The following is a 24,552-nucleotide window of genomic DNA, read 5'->3' on the forward strand; positions in this document are numbered from 1 at the left end:
CTCTAAGTCTAAGGGTATGTCTACACAGCAACTAGATACCCACAGGTGGCCCATGCCAGCTGACTCTGGCTCGCAGGGCTTGGGCTGTGGGGCTGTTTCATTGCTGTGTAGACATCTAGGCTAGAGTCCCAGAGCTCGGGCTCCAGACTGAGCCCAGAAGTCTACACAGCAATGAAATGGGGTCAGGAGGAGGGGCTCAGATTCCTCCGGAGGAGGAGAGCTTCCCCCAGCTCTGGATCATATGGGGGGATAGGGAGAGGGCTCATACTCTCGCAGAGGGGCAGGGCCCCACATTTCCCAGCACATACATGGGGGCTGGGAAAAGGGCTCAGATCCCCCTCAAGGGGCAGGGACCCTGTGACCCCAAGAACACGTCAGTGCCAAATGGCAAAGGGTTCACTGTTCTATAACAGTAAGTTCTGTCAAGCTGGACAAAGTCACTGCACTGAACACACTACTTTCAGAGTATTTATCCATAGTATCTTGCAACATAGGTGCCGGCTTCCTCCAGGCCTAGGGAGTGTTCAACCCTGCATTCTGTCCCAAGCCCTGCCCCCACCCCACCATTTCCCCCAAGCCCGCCCCCTCTACCCCTACTCTGCCCCAGGCCTCGTCCCCACCCTATCCCTTCCCCCAAGCCCCCACCCTGCCCTGCCTCTTCCTGCCTAGTCCCGCCCCCTCCCCTCAACATGCATCATCCCCACTCCTCCCCCTCCCTTTCAGAGCCTCCTGCAAGCCGCAAAACAGCTGATCACGATGGACAGGAGGTGCTGGGAGGGAGGGAGAGGCGCTGATTAGCAGGGCAGCAGGCACTGGGGGAAAAGGGGATCTGGGTGCCAGTGAGTGCTAAGAACCCACTAATTTTTTTCTGTGGGTGCTCCAGCCCTGAAGCACCCACAGAGTCAGTGTCTATGTCTTGCAAGGTATCAAATAAAAGCAAGTGACACACTGGTCATAATTATCATTGTAAAACATATGTATGGACACTGTATAAGGAGTTGTGTATGCATACTGAAAACATATTTTAAAGTCTGTAACAAGGCAGAGTTGACAAACATGTTTTCTTCTAAACAAAGCATATCTATTCACCTATCTCTCTGATGTGAATTAAGCCTTGTAAATCAGACACAATGGGAGCCACATTTGCATTCCAAGACAAGACTTGTGAAGTCAATAGGAAAGGAGCACACAGGAAAACAAGCAACAGGGGAGAAGAGTTTTATCTGACGATGCACTTCAAAAGGCTACACTTCAAAGGTTTACTGGACAATATCTGTGGGGACAGGGACAGCGCCCTGGATATCCATCACCGAGATAGCAAAATGGATGGAGCTGTCTGCTTCCATGAATGGTGGATCCCAGCCATGTGGGCTGGTGATGCTGGAAGAAAAGGCTTAGAGGAGAAACTACTTTAGGCAAGGATTGTAATCTGTTAAAGTTAAATTTTAGCAACTAAAAAGTGTGTTATATTTTTGTTTTATATTAAACCATTCTACTTCCAATATTCTTACTCACTACTCATTTGAATCTTTGAATATCTGTTCTTTGTTAATAAACTTATTCTTGTTTTTATTATAAATACATCTCAGTGCTGTGGTATTAAGCAAAGTTTGAGTCCTCAGCTGAATCAAACAAGTGTACACTGTTCCCTTTGGGGACAGAAAACCTGGTAATTTTTGTGAGGGTTCAGTGACAGGGGCTGGAGACAGCAGGAGACACTTTTAGAGGAAGTTCTTGGGCTGGGGTATATCTACAGCTTCCTCAAGGTGAGGGAAGGTCTGGCAGAGCCCAAAGGACAGTGCTTGAGCCGCTGAAGGCAATGTCAGGGAGCTGACACCCAGCTACCACAAGAAAGATTCCCTCTTGCTGGAGGCCAGTGCTACCAAGGTGACTCACAGTCCTGGGCATCTTGAGAAAGCATTACAGTCCCTCTGATCCTGCTACAAATATGGGAGAGGAGAATGTGGGGTTGACAGGCCCCTCACCCCTAAACCCCTCAGTTCTCTTACTGCCTACCCTTATGTCCTCATTCCCATCTCAATTTATCCCCTCCACATTGCAGTCCCATCCCCTTCTCCTATTCCCCCCAACTCCTCTGCCCCCTAATCCCCTCCCCTTTACTCTCCTAATGTCAATGCTCCCATGCATTGTCTCTCTCACACACACACCCTCCACTGCTCTGATCTCCCTGCCCCATTCCTTATCTCTGCACCAAAAGTTGTAAGAATCTGCATATAAGACACATAATTTATTATTTTTCAGAAAAAGAAAAGGAGTACTTGAGGCACCTTAGAGACTAACAAATTTATTTGAGCATAAGCTTTCATGAGCTACAGCTCACTTCATTCCACTGAATGCATCCGATGAAGTGACTTGTAGCTCACAAAAGCTTATGCTCAAATAAATTTGTTCCTCTCTAAAGTGCCACAAGTACTCCTTTTCTTTTTGCGAATACAGACTAACAGGGCTGCTACTCTGAAACCTATTTTTCAGAAAAGAGTTACAACCCCTTCTAACTGAGCTGCACAATCAGCAGAGCACATTTTCCAAAAGTAAAAAACAAACAAACAAATAACTCATCAAAGGCAGATAATAGCAACGTGCGTAGAGATCATTCTCAGATTTCTAGCATGGGGATAGCTCAGGTTCAAGGACCACAGGATGTCCCCTTGAGCTATTAAATTACTAACACAAGCTGCCTGCAGATATAAGAACAGAGGAATGGCCATGCTGGGTCAGACCAACGGTCCATCTAGCCCAGTATCCTGTATTCCAACAGTGGCCAGTGCCAGTGGGTACCATGCCCTAGCTGAGATAAATGTCAAGAGACTGAGATCAGTTGCGGGACAACCAAGCCATAATCTGAGCCCAGATGTGCATTAAGAAAACGCTGTAACGGTCTGTTGATTTTGTAACACGCTGGAGGTTTTTTGGGGTGAGGGCTGAATCTCAGGAGCCCCTTGCTCAAATGACCCCACATCTGGACCACTAACCATCTATTGACAGCAAATTTCAAGTACAAAATATGAGCACGCCTGTGGATTTCACAGCATTTAGGAGTTGTCCTTAAAACAGAAAACGCGTCTCAGTCTGTGAGAGCGAGTCTACAGCCGCGCAGCTGCTGGGCTGGGCGCAGCGAGAAGGGGATTAATGCTGTGGTGGAAACTGCCTCGGCAAGTCACTGCTGCCCCAAGCCGGCAGCTGCAATTGTGTGTGTGGCTTTCAGGTTGGGCTTTTGGCACATGATTTAACACTGCAGCCGGCTGCGCTCGCTCCGAGCCCGGTGGGTCGGTAAACCTGGCCGCCCCGGCCATTAACGGGCTGCAGCGAGCTCCCTGCCTCCGGAAAGGGGGGTTATCAATTGACGCCCGGTAGCGCGGCTCCTAGGCTGCTCCGCGCTGCCGGTGCGCGCGCGGAGACAGGTAAGGGAAGGTGGGCTGGGGGGTGGGGGGCAGGAGGGCACGCGACGGGCACGCGCTTCACCGCCCGCTGTGTGCGCGCGCGCGCGCGAGCGGCGGTTGGGGGGGATGGAGGGGGGATGGAGCGCGCGGCTCCGGACGGGGCGGGAGAGGCGCGCAGGGGAGCGAGGGGGTTAATGCAGCAGGTAACGAGAGGGGCGCAGGAGGCTCGGAGGGGTGGCTGGGCGGAGCCCGGGGGCAGCGAGCTGCGGGTGACCGGCCGGAGATACCTCCTCCCCGCGCGGCCGGGGTGGCTGCGGGGCGAGGCCGCCCTGCCCGGCAGGAGGAGCCGGGGCCGGGGTCTCTGATTGGGCTGCGGGGCTGGAGCGGGAGAAGCGGGCGCCGCGGCGGGTAAGTGCAAGGGGGCGGCGGCGGAGCCCGGCCAGAGCCGGGGCAGCCGCCGCCGCCGCCATGAGCGCCGGAAAGTCCCCGGGGCGCAGGAGGAGGAAAGCGGCGTGTGCCCCGCAGGTACAGACCCCCCACCCCCGTCCGGGGCAGCTGGGGCGGCGGGGGGCGGCCCTGTCTGGTGGGAGCCGGGGACCCCTCCTGCCCTGCCGGGGGTGGGGCGTGGGGGCGTGAGGCCTGGGGTTGGGCTCGCGCAGCCTGCGCTGGGAAGACCCTTCGCCCCGCCACCCCCCAGTAAGACCCGGCGCGAGGCGCGGGTTCCCCGACTGCGGGTGACACGAGAGCGGCCGGGGCGGTCGGAGCGCAGGGCGCTGAGCGTGGGCTGGGGACCCGTGCCGTGGGCTAGCCCCGCTATCACCATGGTGACGGCTTGACTCGGGCTGGCGGGCAGGGGGCATGGAGAGACGTTGGGCTTTGTTTGAGGCGATTAGTGCCCTTAGCTCCTGTGCAGCTTCCTTTATTTTTAGAAACGCCTAATCTAGCTGTATGGCGTCTACAGCCCACTTCTGTGCAGATAGTGTAGTTTACTTAAAAAAAAAAAGAAAAGAAAAAAGAAGCCATTATCAAATCTGCACCAGTCTTGCAGAATATCAGAATCTCCTGGCCCAGGCACAAAAGCTGCTTGCCCACCATTAAAACTATCAGGATGGAAACACTTTATTTTATGTACTGGTTAACTTCTTCCACCCATCTCCCCCACAAGCACCCGCCACTGCCCAGGCAAAGATAATTCTGAAAGGTTCTGCGGAAAGGTATTCGGATACATTCTAAATACAGTGGGTAGCGGGTTTCCCACAGTGAGGAGCTATCAGAGCTTCACTTCTATTTTTTTATTTAAGTCAAATAGATCTGATATAGTAGACTTATAAAAAATAGGTAAAGGCATATATATTCCAGCTCTTTTATCTGTTAGTTTTCAAAGATACTTTTAAGTTTAAAACAAAATTAGCAAGGCTAGTTTTCCTTTTTTTCAGGGCTGTATCCAATGAATTTTCTGTTGATTTTCATAGGAACAGACTCTAACCCTCATGCAGTATTTTGCATTTAATATCTTTCATTGTAATCTGTGATAAAATACTATTATTTTACATTCAGTTAGCTGATTTTAATTTTTTTATGTGCCCATTACTAGGAGATAAGGTTGCATTTTGTCTTTGATCTACAGTATTTCCTTTGGTTTCCTTCCATAGCATGACCACTTTTTTTTTAACTGAACCAATTTGTCCCACCCATATTTCTGGCCCAATCCTGTTTCTTTGAAATCTCTGGGAAAACTCATATTAAATTTAATGAGAGCAGGATCAGACCCTTAATTACTAGTATTTGTCCTATTTTTTTCTTTCAGTTTGTCTAAAAACTGTTTGAACATTACTCCTGAAGGCATTCTACACCAAAAATTCTGTGCCAAAAAATTAAAAATTCTGTGCACAATATTTTAAAATTCTACAAAATTCTGCAAGTTTTATTAATAAATAAATGCAGAGGTTCCAGCATGGCAGTGGGGAGCACAGGTCACTGGCTGCATGAAGGTGGGAGATTACCTTGCAGCCCCCTCACCCCCAGGACATGGACTCAGCAGTGAGGCTGCACCCGACCCTGACACAGCACAAGGCTGGGCTTGCCCCAGAAACACCTTGGGGCCATTCCCCTCTGCACCAGGTGTGGGGCAGGCAGGCTCAACCAGGCAGGATCCAAGTGTGGAGGGGCTTAGTGTGGGGGATCCAGGTGTGGGGTAAGAGGGTTCTGTGTGGGAAAATCTGGGTGCAGGCAGCTCAGTGGGGGGGGTCTAGGTGTGGGGGGATCTGGATGCACAGAGGCTCGTGGGGGTTCCAGGTGCAGGGGCAATGGGACTCTGCAGGGGCTTCCAGGTGAAGGTTGTTGGGGCTCAGCGGAGGGGTCTGGGAGTGAGGATCTCAGCCGGGCAGGGGGTGGGTCTGGGTGCTGGGGGAATGGGACTTGGTGGAGTGGAGGTCTGGGTGCAGCTCGTTGGCAGTCAGTGGCGGGAAGGTCTGGATGTGGGGGCTCAGGGCGTTGCAGGGGTAGGGCATCAGGGTGGGGGTTTCAGTGCAGGGAGCTCAGTGGGGGTGGTCTGGGTGCAGGGGTGGGGTTCCAGAGGGAGGAGGTCTGGGTGCAGGGATTGAGGTTCTGTGGGGTGGGGTTCGGGTATGGAGGACTAGGGGGGTTCTGGATGTACCAGGTGAGGCTTGGCAGGGGTGTCTGGGTCTGAGAGGTCCAGCTGCACAGGGGTTGGGTGGATGGGGGAGCAGCTCCCCATACAGTAATCCATCCCCCCACAGCTGAGGAGTGATGGGGGCAGGTAGCAGGGGAGGATACTGAGCTTCCTGCAGCTGGGGGAGGTTTCTGTGGGGTGGGTCTGACACAGCCCCAGCCACTCCTTGCAGTGGAAAAGGCAGTCCCATCCTCTCCTGTCTCCAGCCCAGCCGGGATTAGCAGCTGATCCCAGCTCAGGGTAGGAGCCACAGGCTGGGGTGTCCCCAGCCCTGCAGTGATTTACCTCTCCACTGGCTGCTCTGGGTGCCTGAAACATTGTACCTGCACTGCTAGGAAGTGGTGTGTGACTGCTCTTGCAGCTTCCCTGTCAGAAAGTCATTTTTCTGCAGGGAAGCAAAGAAATCTGCAGAGGACATGAATTCCGTGCACGTGCCGTATTCCCCCAGGGGTAGAACTTGTGGTCAATTTTTGCCATCTCTTTATGACAATAACTTTCCTGATCATTTTCAGTATGATTCTGCAGAGATGATTATTCTACCAAGTTTGTTCTTTTATAAGATTGTAATAATATATCCACTACTGCCTCAAATTGTTCGTCATCTGTTTTGAGATTCTTGGATTTATTATTAATCATCAATTACTATTAATCTTGTTTTTTGTGGTAGTGCTTTAAGGCCAATTAAGAATGGGGCCTCACTGTGACTGTCTCTGCCCTGAAGAGTTTACAATCTAAATAGACAAGACAGTTTTGATTTTTTTCAAGGCTAGATCCAGTGGCTGTTCCAGGACTACTCCAGCTGGTACGAGCAGCTGCAGAAGCAGGGACCTTCGGATTTTTAGATAACTTTCTACAGTTTTTTTGACAGGACCTTCTCTGTCCTGTTTTAACTGGCTGTTTGTGCCAAACCTCTTTCTCACAGTCTCTTCAGGTCTACTCCTGTTACCTGTTTCTTCCCTGCCCCATCCCCCTCACCTCCATTCCCTTCCCTTTGCTTTCCATTTAGCTTATCCCTTCAGAAGGAACCCCTCTTAAAAACAATTGTAAAACTAATATGATGTCTTCTGCCATCACACTGTTCACTTTGCTTGTGTGTTATACCCTTTCCCCCATGGGGTGTCTCCAGCTGGCTTCTCTTTATTTTTTTGCTATCATATTTGACACAACTGATAGGAGCATTGTACGTCAGTTATGTAGGAGGGCACAGTCCTGCAAACACTTATGCACATTGAAGTCAATGGGACTGCTCACATGTGTAAAGTTACACACTTGTGGAAGTGTTTGCAGGATCAGGATATATATTTGATATACAACATAAGTGTATGCACGTAATTGGAGTTTTACCTTTGTAATCAGTCTTCTGGTTTTACAGCAGGAATTTGTTTCTCTCCTATGAATTGTCAGTGCAAGGTTCTATTTTGGGTCCACTGCTTTTTTCCCCCTTTAGTCTGATTCTTTTAAGTATCATTTATATGCAAACTATACTTAACTTAGTTTCTTTATTTTTTTAGGACAGCAACTAGCTGCTTTTTATTGCTTAATATGGACAAAATAAAAATGCTAACAAAACTTTTTTGCTTCCAAACTGAGTTGTTTTATTTTCTGCATTAAGGGCCTGATCCAGTGCCTACTGAAGACAGTGGAAATATTCCAGTTGACTTCAATGGGTGTTGGATCAAGCCCTGACTCCCATTTCTACAGTTTTGGGGTTTAATTCTAACTCTTATGTTTTACATATTAAGCCAATAAATAAAATGTATAGAATTTAATATTTGTAATTTTTTGTCTTTGTTACTAAATCATTGATGTATGATTCAGTTATTTCTTGGCTTAACTGTTGTAATGGCTTTCTTGCCAGGTTTCGTACTTTTTCTTTTTGGTATACAGTCTGTTCAGAAATATGAAGCTTGTTTTCATTATGTTTATTATTTTTCTATTACTGCTTTATTCGGGCCATTACACTGCCTAAACCTAACCTGTAGAATTAAGTTAAATATAAGGTTTTTTGTATATTTACACTCACTCATTTTTAAGATTTTGTTTATTCTTCTTATTGCAATTTACTCTAAGCTTCAGATTTGAGTCTTATTGCTTCTGTGCTACTAGTTTTCCACATCAAAATATCAGGCCTTTGTAGTGTGGGGCCCTGGTGGTATACATTTGTTTTCTTTTAAAAAAAATATTTTCCACTTTGTTGAATGTATTTTTGGGTTTTGTCTGTTGAGATTTTTTTTATATTTGTTTTTTGTTTGATATTTTGTTATACTTGTAAAAGATGGTAGATAATATTATTAATAATGAAATTGATGCCAATGTCAGACTCAGTTAAAACAAGATCCTCCCCACTCTTGCTTTTTAAACTTGTCAAAGGAACGGAAAATCTATATGCTTTACTGCTAGCTCCCTTTCCCCTCACTCTCCCCAACCAGTGGAGCGAGAGACCAGTAATGAAATCTAGGTGTCTTGCATGGGATTGTAGAACAATTCCACTAAACTACCAGACTAACCTAAACCCTTTTGTTTGTTTTTAAAAATGAAATGGGCAAAATTTATCTTTAGCTGCTCTGGTGCATTCATGAATAGTGTTATCTCAGGATGTTCTCTCAGTGTGCAGTGTTAGGTACCTTAAGGGGAAATATTGTTATGAAATATCTTCAGGAGTATGTCTTCTCCCATTTTCAAAGGTCACACTTCATGACTGCATGCAGAAATTCATTCCACAGAAGTACTACTTATGCTGTTTTCCATTCCTCCAAAAGGTAACAAGAAGAGAAGACCATTTTGATATACGGGATCCACCGTCTGACAGTGAGAAACCTTTTAAATTGGAAGGAAAGCCTAAGAACAAAGACAAAGTCATCCATAAACTGAATTTAAAGGTTGTTTTGTTTTTCTACTTTTTGTTTTTTGCTTTGGTGACAGTTTGTAAGGAACAGGAATTCTGATAATTTTATATAATGAAATGATAACTTAGCAATAACATCTGTTATTTAAATCAGTGTCACAGTCTGTAGAGCTGGGAAGCCTTTTCTTACCGAGTAGAGTTGCAGAACCAAATCAGTTATGGCGTGATATCCTGACTATGTTGCATCATTTACATTATAGCATTTTGTCAGTATGTGATGACGTTATGTAAATGTGACTTAACATCCTTAAATATTGATGGAACTTCACAAAACAAAAAACATCATAGTTCAGTTAGTGACTTGTGTATATTCATTTGAGGTCAACTACTGTCATTCCTCCTTCTCTCTGTTGTTGGGAGAGAAGGGAATCTTCCCAGGAGTAATGGCCAGATTAGGAGGAAATTATGGTTATCCACCCAAGACTTGTTCACAGTCCCAAATATCTAAATGTTTCAGCTGAAATCATTAGTAGTGAAGTAGTTACCAATGTTGCATTTAGATTGACATAATATTTTTTTTGTCTGTAGAGTTGCAGGCACTTCCCCAAATTTAATGCACAGAGTTAGTCATTAATTTATCATTACACATTTTCCAGTTAATATGCTCTCCCACAAAAACTAAAGACATCCTAAACCATCCTCAGTGTTCAGCCCTTCTACTTAAGTGCTTATGAGAAACGAGGGGTTTTGTAGCATGTCTGGATGCTAACAAATTCATGGTCTGGTTATCGAGATGGGACACTAATTCTAGAGTCGAGGATACGCTTCCAGGAGTTCCTTATTTATGAGAAAAGAAAAGGAGTACTCGTGGCACCTTAGAGACTAACAAATTTATTTTGTTAGTCTCTGAGGTGCCACAAGTACTCCTTTTCTTTTTGCGAATACAGACTAACACGGCTACTACTTTGAAATCTTATTTATGAGAAAGCTCCAGCTCAGATGTAGGGTTGCCAACTTTCTAATCGCACAAAACCGAACATCCTAGCCCGGCTCCTTCCCCGAGGCCGGCCCCCCACTCACTACATTTCCCCCTCCCTCGGTGGCTCGCTCCCCCCTCACTTTCACTGGGTTGGGGCAGGGAGTTGGGGTGCGGGAGGGGTTGAGGGCTCTAACTGGGGGTGTGGGCTCTAGGGTGAAGTCAGAAATGAGGAGTTCAGGGTGTGGGAGGGGGCTCTGGGCTGGGGCAGGGAGTTTGAGTGTGTGGAGGGGTACAGGCTCTGGGCTGGGGGTGTGGGCTCTGGGGTGGGGCCAGGAATGAGGGGTTTGGGGTGCAGGAGGGGGCTCCAGGCTGGGGGGTGAGGCTGAGGGATTTGGAGTGCGGGAGGGGGCTGCGGGTTGAGGCAGGCAGTTGGGGTGCAGGAGGGGGTATGGGCGCTGGACTGGGGGTGTGGGCTCTGGGGTGGGGCCAGGGATGAGGGGTTTGGGGTGCAGGAGGGGGCTCTGGGTTTGGGGGGGCTCAGGGCTGGGGCAGGAGGTTGGGGCTTGGGGTTGGGGTGCAGGCTTATCTCCGTCAGCAGTGCAGCGGGGCTAAGGCAGGCTCCCTGCCTATCCTGGCTGTGCTGTGCCCCAAAAGCTGCCAGGAGCAGGTCCGGCTCCTGGGGGGGGGGGCAGGAGGCTCCACATGGCTGCTCTCACCCACAGGCAGTGCCCCCCAGCTCCCATTGGTCATGGTTCCCAGCCAATGGCAGTGCAGAGCAGTGCTCAGGGCAGGGGCAGCACATTTTTAGTGAATTATAATAGTCTAGTGGCTGATGGTAGCAAGGTCAGCACTAGAAAGGTTACTCTCTTCTAGCAGGCACAGGTGAAAGAACTATTTTTTTTATTACAAGTGCTATTCTATCTTCCAGAAACAGCCAAGGTGCTAATATGATTCCAAGATTGCTAATTTGAATCATATGTAATTTGTAATAATATGATACCTCAGTCAACCTGGAAAATGAAGCTGGTGCAGAGTGCAGAATTTTGGTAGGAGCATGTAACGTGTGTGCTCCGTGATCTGTGCTATCTGCCTTTTGATTTTTGGGTAGAATTTAAGGTGTTACTTTTTATCTGAAAAACCCTAAATGGTTTGGATCCTGTGTACTTGAGAAACTGCCTCTTTCACCTTCTCACAGTTGCTCAGATTAGAATCCTGTTAATATAAAGGAGAGGGAGATGCCAGCAGGGCCCTCAGCTTTGGAGAACACTTCTTTCCTTTGTGGCCCAAAACAGCCCGAATATGGTGACCTTTTGAGCATGCTTCAAGGCCTGTCTATTTAGCCTGGGTTTTGGGGATAGAGGAGATGATATAGGTTGTTTGTGTGGGGTAAGGGAAATTTTTTTACTGTGGTTAGTTATTTCAGGTATGAAGGCGAGCAGCTGTTGGCTTCACCTTTGTTATTTTTGTAATTTTAAATGTTGGTCATGTTAAAACTTGAAAGACATTTAAAAAAAATAATGTATTCCCTCAACCAAGTGTGCAGATATCCCCCTTGCTGACATTACTTCGGTTTTGTCTGTTTTAACACTCAACCACTTTACCTTTATCCATTCTCCAAGTTCATAACTGCATTGGGTTATTCATTCCACTGCACCAACTGGATCAGTTGTGGGGGAAATATGAAGCTGATTCTCATCAGTTGTTGCAACTCATATTTCCATATTAACTCTGTTAATATAGTATATGAGTTGAACAACAGGGGTGACAAAATTAGCCCCGGTAAAAATCCCAGTTTTGACAGAAGGGACAAACTTTTGTCCCAAACCACTCTTAGGGACCTCCCTGATAAGAATGATTCAAGGGCAGGTCTGTTGACTACTATTCATGACTGCAGATATACCAATAAAATGTTGTGGTAATTGGTGTTGTTTGCAGCTGACAGATCCAATAATATCAGCATGGACACTTAATCCTTATCAATTACTATGAAATCATTCACCAGTGCAGTTTTTGTATCATACCAGGTCTAAAGCCTGATTGACTGAGATCTCTGAAATCTGAGGACTCGAGATTGCCTGGGTGTCTGCCACAACTTTCTTAGGGACCTTCTCCAAAAGTGAGCGGGTCAGAGCAGGTTGATAGGTGACAAGATCATTGACATGTTGTTGTTTCTTAAGCAGTTTCCTTAAGAACATCAGGTACCCTGTCCTCTTCCCCTTTAGGGGGATATTAACAATCTTCACCAATAATGAACCTAGTACATCCCTGCTGGCTTTTTCCACACATGAAGTACATAGACCCCACTTGCAGGTGGTGGAAAAGATACTTGCAAAGTCTTGGTGGGCAAGACTAATTGATATTCAGGCAGAGCTTGAGAGCCATTTCTTCTCCCAGCGCTATCAGAGAAATGCTACTGTAGCAGCTCAGTTTGTGAGGGTGGTCAAGGGAACACTGGGGGGTTACTTATCACACTGAGAGACCAACAAATGATGTACACATCACATGGAGAGGTCAGCCAAAGAAGCTGTGGAGCTGCTGATCAAAGGAGAACAACTAGTATGGATAAGAGAAATAAACAGAAGCAGATAGCTTCATTTTAGGGTGGAAATTAGGAGCCTGTTTCTTCACTGCCTTTCACCTTGGATAGTCATTTACATCTCTACAAAATGCTACTAGTGTAAATTAATGAAAATTTTGGGCTTGTCACTGTCTGTCTTTGCACTCAGTTTAGTGTAAATAAATATTTCTGCTGTGAAATGCCTCCAGTTTATATCTTTTAAGATTAAGAAAAGTAAAATGTCTTTGTTCTTCCTGGTCCTAGTAGATTGACGATCTGAAGAAGAAAAACCATGATTTAGAGCAACATGTTACGGAACTGCTTGATAATAAGCAGGTGGTGGAGAGTCAGGTGGATAGTTTGACCAATAAGAATGAGTATCTGTGTAAAGAACTTGCTGTAGTTGACAAATTAGCTGAACAGCTGGAAAAAGAAAAAGAATTAGTCTTGGATACTGCTGATCAGGAGCTTGAGGAAGCAAAGGTATTAAATGCTAAACAGAATACGTATATTATAGGGGGAGCCAGTAAGTTTTATAAAATTTAACCTTTTGGGATGAAACTTTATAGCCATGGTCTCTGTCTGAAGGTAAATTATTTTTGTTTATTTTTAAATTTAAAATCTTACTCGTTTTAAAAGTTAAAAATGAATAAAGGAAAGAGGGAGTAATGGGTAATGAAGATTGGAACATTTCAACCTGATAAGTCTTGAAAAGGGCTCCTAGTGTAATGGGTTAAACTGAATGTCTGAGGACAAGGAGTTACGTTTAATTTGGGGAAGAGAGGTCAAGAGGAGGCTGCCACACATCTCATGATTTGTGGAAGTACCACTATATCTGTTAAGACTGTGTAGCCAATATAATACATGTGGGAAGTGCTGCTATAGAGCCTGAAATATGAAAAACTGGCTTCTCTGAGCTCAAAATAAAAAACTTAATTTGTTCCAGAGCAATACGAGAACCCTTCCCTGACCCTAAATAAATTATTCAAGTATATGACTGAACCTTTTGAGATCTTGTATCTTGAATTTATTCAGCAGATGAGGAAAGAGTACCATTTCAGTTCACTGTATATATGAAAGTGAGAGAGATAACACTAGTGTTCCAGTGTTGAATTTATTAAAGAGGACCAGATCCTCAGATGATGTAAATTATCATAGATCAACTGAAATAAGTGGAGCTATGACAACATACACAAGCTGAAGATCTATCCTAGGGTGAATATTTAGAGAATGAGTTTTTGTAGTAAATTATCATAGAATATCAGGGTTGGAAGGGACCTCAGGAGGTCATCTAGTCCAACCCCCTGCTCAAAGCAGGACCAATCCCCTACTAAATCATCCCAGCCGGGGCTTTGTCAAGCCTGACCTTAAAAACTTCTAGGGAAGGAGATTCCACCACCTCCCTAGGTAACGCATTCCAGTGTTTCACCACCCTCATAGTGAAAAAGTTTTTCCTAATATCCAACCTAAATCTCCCCCTCTGCAACTTGAGACCATTACTCCTTGTTCTGTCATCTGCTACCACTGAGAACAGTCTAGAGCCATCCTCTTTGGAACCCCCTTTCAGGTAGTTGAAAGCAGCTATCAAATCCCGCCTCATTCTTCTCTTCTGAAGACTAAACATCCCCAGTTCCCTCAGCCTCTCCTCATAACTCATGTGTTCCAGTCCCCTAATCATTTTCGTTGCCCTCCGCTGGACACTTTTTCCAATTTTTCCACATCCTTCTTGTAGTGTGGGGCCCAAAACAGGACACAGTACTCCAGATGAGGCCTCACCAATGTCGAATAGAGGGGAATGATCACGTCCCTCGATCTGCTGGCAATGCCCCTACTTATACAGCCCAAAATGCCGTTGGCCTTCTTGGCAACAAGGGCACCCTGTTGACTCATATCCAACTTCTCGTTCACTGTAACCCCTAGGTCCTTTTCTGCAGAACTGCTGCCGAGCCATTCGGTCCCTAATCTGTAGTGGTGCATGGGGTTCTTCCGTCCTAAGTGCAGGACTCTGCACTTGTCCTTGTTGAACCTCATCAGATTTCTTTTGGCCCAATCCTCCAATTTGTCTAGGTCCCTCTGTATCCTATCCCTACCCTCCAGCGTATCTACCACTCCTCCCAGTTCAGTGTCATCTGCAAACTTGCTGAGGGTGCAATCCACACCATCCTCCAGATCATTTATGAAGATATTGAACAAAACCGGCCCCGGGACTGACCCCTGGGGCACTCCACTTGATACCGGCTGCCAACTAGACATGGAGCCATTGATCACTACCCGTTGAGCCCGACAATCTAGCCAACTTTCTATCCACCTTATAGTCCATTCATCCAGCCCATACTTCTTTAACTTGCTGGCAAGAATACTGTGGGAGACCGTGTCAAAAGCTTTGCTAAAGTCAAGGAACAACACGTCCACTGCTTTCCCTTCATCAACAGAGCCAGTTATCTCGTCATAGAAGGCAATTAGATTAGTCAGGCATGACTTTCCCTTGGTGAATCCATGCTGACTGTTCCTGATCACTTTCCTCTCCTCTAAGTGCTTCAGATTAGATGAAGTAGTCCCAAATATTTAACTAAATTTTGGGCCCATCTGGTGGGAGAAGAAGAATATCTCACATGAGAGAAGACATCCAGAGCCTCAGATTTTATAATTTATTTTAGAACCAGAAAATCCATGAAGGCCCCAATTGTGCATCGTAACCATGTGAGCAGGCCCTTGTGCTTGTAAGAAGTCCTGTTGGGTTCAGTGCTGTGCACTGAAGAATCTGCCTGTGTGGAACTGATTGTAAGATTAGGGCAGTAATGACTGGAATATTGCCATTTAAAATGGCTGGAATGAACATTTTATGGTGGGTACTGGGAGGAAGAAAGTAGAATACATCCTTGCTATTTTTTTTTATATGGTCACTCCTGTGCCAAAATGGTTGAGGGATGAAAGTTGTAATAGTTGTAGTTGAAAAGTGCTTTTGAGTATTCAAGTGAAAATTGCTTTTGATTTCACAGCGTGATGAAAAATCACACTTTGTGCATGGATAGTACATTTAGTGTGATTGTATTAGCACTATTCAGAGGGAAGGTAAGTAGAGCTATGTATATGTGATTAACGTAACTACATGCTTATCTTCTTAGTCCTTTGGAATACTCAAACTGGTCCGATTTCCAGAAGTTTATTGAAAATGCAGATCTGGTAAAAGGGGATCTGCACTTTCTTTTTGCTCACCCAGACGGACACTGCTCCTTCTTTGTCCTGATCCTGTACAGTTTATGCAAGCAAAATACTAATTGACTGCACATTTGTGTTCTAGTTAATTCTTTAAAGGTTCATCTTCTTAAATAGCGTGTCTCCAGTCCAACCAACCTGGAAGAGAGTTCCAATTAGATGCTTCAAAGGAATAAGAAAATGGGGCCAAAAATGCTGTATTTTCAGTTTACTACCTGTAAATAAAGAAATGTAATTTTTATTACTTTTTATTCTAGACTCAAATTAGATGCCAGCAAAACAATATTAGAAAGTTGGAGCACACAATCAAAATACTTAGATCTGTAAGTTAAATATGTATTCTTAGTATTTTTGCAGCTATGCATTTATGTAGGTTATTACTTTCAAAGAGCAATTAATATACGTACATTTAATTTTCTTTTGGTTTTTACTGGTTCAATAAAATAGAAAGATTATGGAGAATATTTCCGTTTTGGTATATATTGGTAATTCTCGTTCTTTAAATAGACTGTAATATATCCTTTATCTTTCAACTCACTTTGAATTTTTTTGTTTTTGGGAGTCTCATTAACTTTTCTACAAAATCCAAAATGATTGACTGCTCTGAATACTCCTAAAACAGAATTCTGCATATATGTGAAATACACACAGCCAGTATTTTATCCTTTAAATATTTATTTTAATATTCTATCTTCCCCAAATGTTCATAACCGTAACACTGAACAATGACATTTGGAAATATACACAAACGTGTATAAAAGTCTAATAAACAATTTATCAGCAAGAAAAACTTCTGGGTAACAAAATGGATGTATATTATTTGCTTCCAGATTAAATTAGTATAATTAATAGACTCCTTCATTTAACTGGGAAGTATTTTTTTGAATTTATCGAGATCATATAGACCTCTTACCATACACAGTATTAAGCTTTTTCACAAATTTCCATGTTTACAGTATAAGACTTTTAGTAATTACACTTGCTTCTTAGACCCCAATCCTTTAATGAGCTCCCTGTGGAAGGACCCCTCTGCAGATCTCATTGCCAGATTAGGGCCTTAGTGGCTCTGATCCTCTGAGTAGGAATGGTGGGAATTAAGAGCCCTGGAGAATTGGGCCCCATGAAACATTTTCCCGTGATCTTGTCATTAAATGTTGCCAAGCAAAATAGCCTTTTTTTGTTGTTGTACCAAATGGAGACACGTATTTATAGCACATGTATCTACCTGTGTGATAAAATTAACTCATATTGAAATGGGATTTTTCTCAGCCAAAACACAGAAATGGTATACAGATCATATTTCATGAGTGTTCAACAATTTTTAAAGGTGACTTGTAAAACTAAACATTTGGTTTATCATCCAACAGCAATAAGTGAATATTTTAAAAAAACCTTTCAGGCTTTCTTCCTTGCTTTGTTTCTTTTCCATTAGAAAATCAGGTTTTGTCTATCCTGTTTTTCCTGAAAGATTCTGTGGATGACTGGCGAACTTGATGTAATATAAACCTATTAGGACTCTAATAGGGTCAAACTTGAGTGAAAGAGAAAGTGATTCTTATTCAGTTTAACATCTATTTAAATTAAATTCATTAGAAATACTTGGGAGAAAAGATATTGTTAAAGACTCAGCACCTCTGCCTGCTCAAATAAAGGCTTGACACTCCCACCCAACTCCCACAATCCACATCTGAGACCTCCGAACAGTTCCCCCTCAATACTAGGGAAGATGTGGAAGATGTTACTTAACATTCCTGGCATTTTTAAAGTAAAAAAACAAGCAGAAAAATATGGGTAGATCTTCTTTATGCATCATAAAAAAACAAAAATAAAAAACCCACACCGTTTTTTTTCTTTGCAGATGACCTTTAATTAACATAGTTACCTACACTCCAGTTTACTACCATCCTCAAAATTCACCATCCATTACCCACACCAGACAGGATAGCCTCATGTTTTTCCTAGTAGTAGTAATAATTAGGGTTGTTGATTAATTGCAGTTAACATGCGTGATTAATTTAAAAAATTAATTGTGATTAATCGCAGTTTTAATCGCACTGTTAAACAATAGAGTACCAAGTGACATTTATTAAATATTTTTGGATGTTTTTCTACATTTTAAAATATATTTATTTCTATTACAACATAGAATACACAGTGAACACTGATCACTTTATATTATATTTTTAATTACAAATATTTGCTCTGTAAAAATGATAAACAAAAGAAATAGTATTTTTCAATTCACCTTGTACAAGTACTGTAGTACAATCTCTTTGTCCTGAAAGTGCAACTTACAAATGTCAATTTTGTTTGTTTGTTACATAACTGCACTCAAAACCAAAACAATGCAAAACTTTAGAGCCTACAAGTCCGCTCAGTCCTACTTATTGTTTAGCCAATCGCTAAGGCAAACAAGTTTGTTTACATTTACGGGAGATCATGATGCCCACTCTTTATTTACAATGTCACTAGAAAGTGAGAACAGGTGTTTACATGGGACTTTTGTAGCTGGCGTTGCAAGGTATTTACATGCCAGATATGCTAAACATTTGTATGCCCCTTCATATTTTGGCTACCATTCCAGAGGACATGCTTCCATGCTGATGACGCTTGTTTAAAAAAATGTGCTAATTAAATTTGTGACTGAACTCCTTGGAGGAGAACTGTGTCTCTGCCTCTGTTTTACCCACATTCTGCCATATATTTCATGTTGTAATAGTATTGGATGATGACTCAGCACATGTTCGTTTTAAGAACACTTTCACTACAGATTTGACGAAACGCAAAGAAGGTGCCAATGTGAGATTTCTAACCGACCCAAGTTTTAAGAAGTGCCTTCCAAAATTTGAGAGGGATGAGGTGTGGAGCATGCTTTCAGAAGTCTTAAAAGATCAACACTCCAATGAGGAAACTACAGAACCCAAACTACCAAAAAAGAAAATCAACCTTCTGCTGGTGGCATCTGACTCAGAGGATCAAAATGAACATGCATCAGTCTGCACTGCTTTGGATTGTTATCGAGCAGAACCTGTCATCAGCATGGATGCATGTCCTCTGGAATGATGATTGAAGCATGAAGGAACATATGAATCTTTAGCACATCTGGCATGTAAATATCTTGTGACGCCAGCTACAACAGAGCCATGTGAATGCCTGTTCTCATTTTCAGGTGACATTGTGAACAAGAAGCGGGCAGCATTATCTCCTGCAAATGTAAACAAACTTGTTTGTCTGAGCGATTGGCTGAACAAGATATAGGACTGAGTGGACTTGTAGGCTCTAAAGTTTTACATTGTTTTATTTGTGAATGCAGCTATTTTTTGTACATAATTCTACATTTGTAAGTTCAACTTTAATGATAAAGAGATTGCACTACAGTACTTGTATTAGGTGAATTGAAAAATACTTTCTTTTGTTTTTTACAGTGCAAATATTTGTAATCAGAAATAAATATAAAGTGAGCACTGTACACTTTGTATTATGTGTTGCAAATGAAATCAAAATATATGAAAATGTAGAAAACATCCAAAATATTTAAATAAATGGTATTATTGTTTAATCGTGATTAATTTTTTTAATCGCGTGATTAATTGCAATTAATTTTTTTAATAACTCGACAGCCCTAGTTATAATATAATAATTAGACACTGCTATATAAGTCAGTAGTTTAATGGTGCTTCCTCTTAACTTGGTGGTAATGTATCAAGGATTAATCATCACTTCCCCATTTTGTCTTGGCATTTATTTAGCTCAGGATTACCTTTTAAGCAGGAAGCCTTCTCAAGTTGCCATCTAAGTACACAATCTTTGTTATATTTAAGATGCTAAAAGTTTCAAGGAGAACTCTTGTAAAAAGAAAAGTAGGTAAGAGAAAAGATGGAAGAAACTAAATAACTGAACAGCCTGTTAGATCAACTGTGTAGAATTACATACTCGTACTTGGAGAAAGTGTTTCAAAATGTGAAAGTGCAAATATCCGCAAGCAGTTACTTCACTTTAATATTTGAAGAGTGTTTATCCACTTTGTGTTGAAATATAAGTGCATTACATTTTAAAATCTTATATTTCAATGAACACATTTTTCATTTTGGCACTTAAAAGGTTATTTTAGAAACAGAATCTGAAAAAACACTAGGGAAGTCTCCTTCAAGACTTGATACCTTTATCAAGACATTGGAGGAGGACAGAGATTATTATAAAAGTGAAGCTGAGAATTTGAGGAAGATGTTTCGAAACACATCCACATCTTCAAGTCCTAAGCACAGCCCCACTCGTAGCAGCATTTCAAAACATTCTTCGCCTATGCAGGTAAGCTTGGAATATATTATAGTATAGTAGTCATGCATTTATTTTGTACTGAAATCCCTAACACAGGACTTGGCTCCAAATCCATGTTCAGTAATAAGATAATCTATTAGTTATGAAAATGGATGGCAAGCTCAGGCAATTCACACATAGCTAAGCACTGCCTTAAGGGTTCTAGATTTACACCTCCTTAAACATGTCTTAAGGCTTACTGTGATTACATTTAAATACTTCCTAAGGTGTTTAATAAAAATAGTTTTGTAATAGTTAGGCAATTAGTAACTCAAAACAAGGTGAATCAAACCCTTTAGTTCCATGATATAAAGTGAGTAGAGAATACTGAGACAGATTGATAAGAGACTGAATTTTTGCATATGAAAGAGATTTCCAATCTCCATTTAATGTTTTTATGTAGTATATAATATTGATAAAATGCATATGCATCTAGTTTTGACTGTGTTCAATCTGTACAGTGCTGGGCTTTCTTCTTTGTGTGTGTGTATAGTAGTAGTTTCAAAACCTAAAGTACTAGGAAATGTGTACAAATTTGTTTCTCATCATTGAACTTTTTTGACATTCTTTAAGGGAATGAGTTCAGATCCAGAAGTTATGAAAATATTCAGAGAACGTGAAGAACTGAAGTCAATGCTGGAAAAATATGAGCGCCACATGGCAGAAATTCAGGGTAACATCAAGGTTCTAACAGCTGAGAGAGACAAAATCATCATTCTTTATGATCGGGTAATTGTATTCACGGGAGTGTGAAAGACAGTGGAAAAATATTTGCAACACTTTAAAGGAAGAAAATATTTTAGTCTTGTTCTTGCATTAGAAATTCAGGTCTCATCTACCCTGGAAGATTCTGTGATTGAAGTTTATCCCTTTTTGGGATGGCACTTAGGCAGGTGTTTAAGTCCCCTTGTCTTCAATTTAAGCTCATTCATAAATGCTGCCCTGCATAGGGCTGCTTTCCTGAATCGAAGAATACATACATGAGTCATTGCATTCAGACTTTGACCTCATTACCCACAATGTTGCTGAGGTGCACTTATATCACTAGTCACATGTCTTGTGATTAAAGTTGGTCAGAATTTTTTTTGAAAATGTTGACTTTTTGAAAAATCCAAAATTAAAATATTTCTGCCAATAATGTAAATAGTTTGATTTGGACATGCCACTGCAGCATTTTATGGGAGTTGTAGTTTTGGTGCCTCATGCTTCTATTCTCTTCTATAGGCCAAGTTTCCTGGTCAGACTATATCTCCCATGATGCACCATAGTCTTTCTTGATGAGAGTAGGTGATGCATCATCGGAATGTTCAGGTGCTTAGTTTTTCAATGAAAAAAATCTCAATTTTCTGCAGAAAGCAGACTTTTTTTTGCAAAAACATTCAGTGAAAAATCCAATTTTCTGTTAAAGTTTTGATGGGAATTTTTTTACTAGCCTTATTTGTAAAATATGTAGTCCATAATGCATTAAAGTATCTGTTTCACATTTCACATGTGTTTAACAATAACAGGCACAGGAAGAAATATCCCGGCTTCGCCGAGATGTTATCAAATCCCCCAAAACTCCTAAAACGACTGTGACAGCCCAGGCTATCTTAAGGCGTGTGGAGACAGAAAGGGATACAGCTCTTTCTGACTTCCGAAGGATGACCACAGAACGAGATAGCCTCAGGGAGAGGTTAAAGGTTTGATTTTTATCCCAGCTTGTTATAGCATTAATGTATAGTTAAGATTGTAATGTGGTATCCATTCTAATAAATATGTGGTTAAACTAAATGTAAGCAATGAACTTTAAAAGTAACGTTTTGTATGCATTTTTTGTTGTTTGAAACAGATTGCCCAGGAGACTGCATTTAATGAGAAGGCTCACCTGGAACAGAGAATAGAAGAGCTGGAATCAACAGTTCAAGATGTAAGGAAAATATGTCTTGTTTACCTATAGAATTGTTATTAATGTCATAAAGATGATGACATTTGTGGCTAAAGATCTGTGGGTATAGTTTTAGGGCCTGCTTTTCTAAAGGCACATGTGAGTAACTGTACATGTCGGAATAGTCCCATTTAAGTTGATTTGATCAGATGAGTAAAGTGTTTGCTGGATTGAGCCCTTAATTTATAAAAGAAAAACATTAATAAAGGAAATGTACATATTAAATATATTGTTTCAGAGATTATAGTGTTTGAAGTAAAATCTGGAGTGCATCCACATTGAAGAATGTAATGGAAGCTTGTACTGCTCTGAAAGTGAGATTCTAATATACCAATTAACTGAACATTTACTTACAAGCAGGGCTTAAATTCATCCAGAGCCCTCTGGAGCAGAGCCCTGGTAAATATTTTCAAACCCGCAAAAGCGTTGTGGCTTGGGGCTTCAGACCCGTAGGAGCCCTATTGGTGGGGGAGGGGGCTCCGGGAAATAATTGTTGAGAATTTAAGCCCTGATTTACAAGTTTAAATAGTTGTTCTGTACTCTGCATTCTCTTGGGAATCCCCTTGGTTAATGGACACCCTTTCTTTCTGCAACTCACCTGATAAATATGGAGATTGGTACTTCAATATTTGGGTCTTGTCATTTTGATGTTGGGAAGGTTGCTGAATGTACAGGAGTCCTATTGATTTGCTCTCAAATGGTTTGACCATTGATCAGAGTAACTTAGTGAATCAGTAAACTAGGAGAGAGAAGAAGGTGGAGAATTTTTATAGGTTTTTTTTTTCTTTAAATAGATTATAGCAGGTGATTTCTTTGAATATTAAGCTGAAACCTTTTACTAATCAAGCTGTCATATTTTTGAAGTGATCTGATTTTAATGTTGGCTTGCAGGGAATCCAAATTGAGATTCTGGACTTACTTTTTGTTTCTGGACTCCAGAACTGAGGGAACTCCAGAGATAAGACTTAAATTGGAGCGTTATGCTCTACAGTAACCTATCTGGGTGGCTTTGCTCAGGAGAGAGCTACATCTTGCATTTTTGATGCAGTGATTTTATTGCACTGTGATTCTTTCACTCATTATCATCATCATGTTACAATACCTTTTGCTATATCATCCAACTCTGTGATTTTTAACTCTTTTAGACACCATATGACTTTTATGGTTGGGTATAAGCACCAAACCAAGACTTCCACTAGCGGGGCAACCTACTACTAGAGCTGAAAGATATGACCCAGTAACTCACACTTTGTTTCTATGATCGGTCTCAGGCAAATAGTATAGTTTTGCCAGTGCTGCTCTGTTTCAGGTACATAGATATACTACAAGAAAGATGAAACGCACACTCCAATTTCTTTCTATTGATCAGTGGACTTTGAATCGGGCCCTGAGCACAGATGGTATGGAGATCTGCCTTTCAAATAAAAGATTTACAGTACAAATCAGGGTAGAATTTGAACTAGCAGAAGAAATATTCTATATAAGATATATTCTTCTTAGAGTAATTGCTAATGTCAATTCCAATTAGATGTGCGCGCAGCGCGCGCACAACAGCCTGAAGACTTTTCCTCTAGCGGTATCAATAGGGTCAGGCTGGGCACCCCCTGGGATCTCGCCTTCTTGGTGCTCAATATAGGGCCCTGCCAACCTGCCACCCCCTCAGTTCCTTCTTACTGCCAGTGATGGCTAGCTGGAACATCCCATAGCTCTTGTCTTGGTAAGCACGTTTTCCTGGCAGTGTCCTTTGTCTCTGTTGTACACAGTTGTAGCTAGTGGTAGTTTCTTAAGTTTCCTTTGCGATCCCCTGGCACTGGGGCATGCTTCGGTCCCCAGGCTTGAAGGTGTGTATAGACTGTGGCAGGCCTTCCCAGAAGTGTTCCACCTGCTTCATGCTTGAAGTGTCTTGGTGAGGGTCATCTCAGGGAGCGCTGCAAAATTTGCAGAGGGTTCCGTCTTTGGACCCTAAAAGACCAGGATCAGCGCTTCCATATTTTACTCACAGAGGCAGCTCTTCGACCCCAGTCATACCCCAGCGCACTGGAGCCAGCCCCAAGCACCTCCTCTTTGGTGTGCAGTGCACCGGCACCCGCAAGCCGGTGCTGAGGCAGCACTCTTCCAGAGACCCTCAGCACTGCCATAGCTCCACGCACAGAGCCATGCCACAGACCTTCGTGAGGCTCCGGTCACAATCTCCGGTACCTCAGAAGAAGAGGAAACCTGACAGAGGTCTTTCCCCAACCAGGCCTAAGGACCCGGCAGCTGGAAGGCCCCCATCTGGTGCCTAACTGCCACAGGTTTTGTCGACTCCTGTCCCAGTGGGGCTTCAGTTGTGTCCAGACCCCCATCACTTGCTGACCCGCCACAATGAAGACCTGCAGCTCCCCTCCACACTGGAGGTGTTGGAAGCTGTCTCGGGTCTCTTGGTGATCATGGTGGGAGAGGTCGCTGGCAATGGTTCGGGCCCTGGTGCAATCAGTGGCCAAGCTGGGGATTATGGGTCAACGTGCACCATCCCCTGCGCACCACCCTCTGGCACCTGCCGCTCGTGTGGAGGAGATGCATTGGTCTCCCAGCCCTCGGTATCGATCCCAGTGCCAAGGGGCTTTGCACCTCTGTGG

At 43.0% G+C, this 24,552-nt stretch overlaps 1 protein-coding gene across 4 annotated transcripts in view; it reads left to right on the top strand.

Moving 5' to 3' along the window:
• The first annotated feature begins 3,095 nt into the window (after positions 1–3,095).
• TSGA10 (testis specific 10) overlaps positions 3,096–24,552 on the top strand; it is a 76,536-nt gene continuing 55,079 nt past the window's right edge. Inside the window, exons 1-8 of one of the 4 annotated variants that reach the window (XM_074965183.1) lie at positions 3,822–3,926; positions 8,853–8,972; positions 12,742–12,957; positions 15,948–16,013; positions 19,792–19,998; positions 20,581–20,736; positions 21,516–21,689; positions 21,839–21,916. In XM_074965183.1, coding sequence (XP_074821284.1) covers positions 3,870–3,926; positions 8,853–8,972; positions 12,742–12,957; positions 15,948–16,013; positions 19,792–19,998; positions 20,581–20,736; positions 21,516–21,689; positions 21,839–21,916 — 1,074 coding nt within the window. In that variant the 5' untranslated portion in view covers positions 3,822–3,869. Of the gene's footprint in view, positions 3,423–3,821; positions 3,927–8,852; positions 8,973–12,741; positions 12,958–15,947; positions 16,014–19,791; positions 19,999–20,580; positions 20,737–21,515; positions 21,690–21,838; positions 21,917–24,552 lie in introns of those variants that run through there. The other 3 variants (XM_074965156.1, XM_074965174.1, XM_074965164.1) reach the window with 3 other exon arrangements.

This window comes from Natator depressus, chromosome 1 (genome assembly GCF_965152275.1).
Source record: "Natator depressus isolate rNatDep1 chromosome 1, rNatDep2.hap1, whole genome shotgun sequence".
In the NCBI taxonomy this organism is placed as follows: Eukaryota; Metazoa; Chordata; order Testudines; family Cheloniidae; genus Natator; species Natator depressus.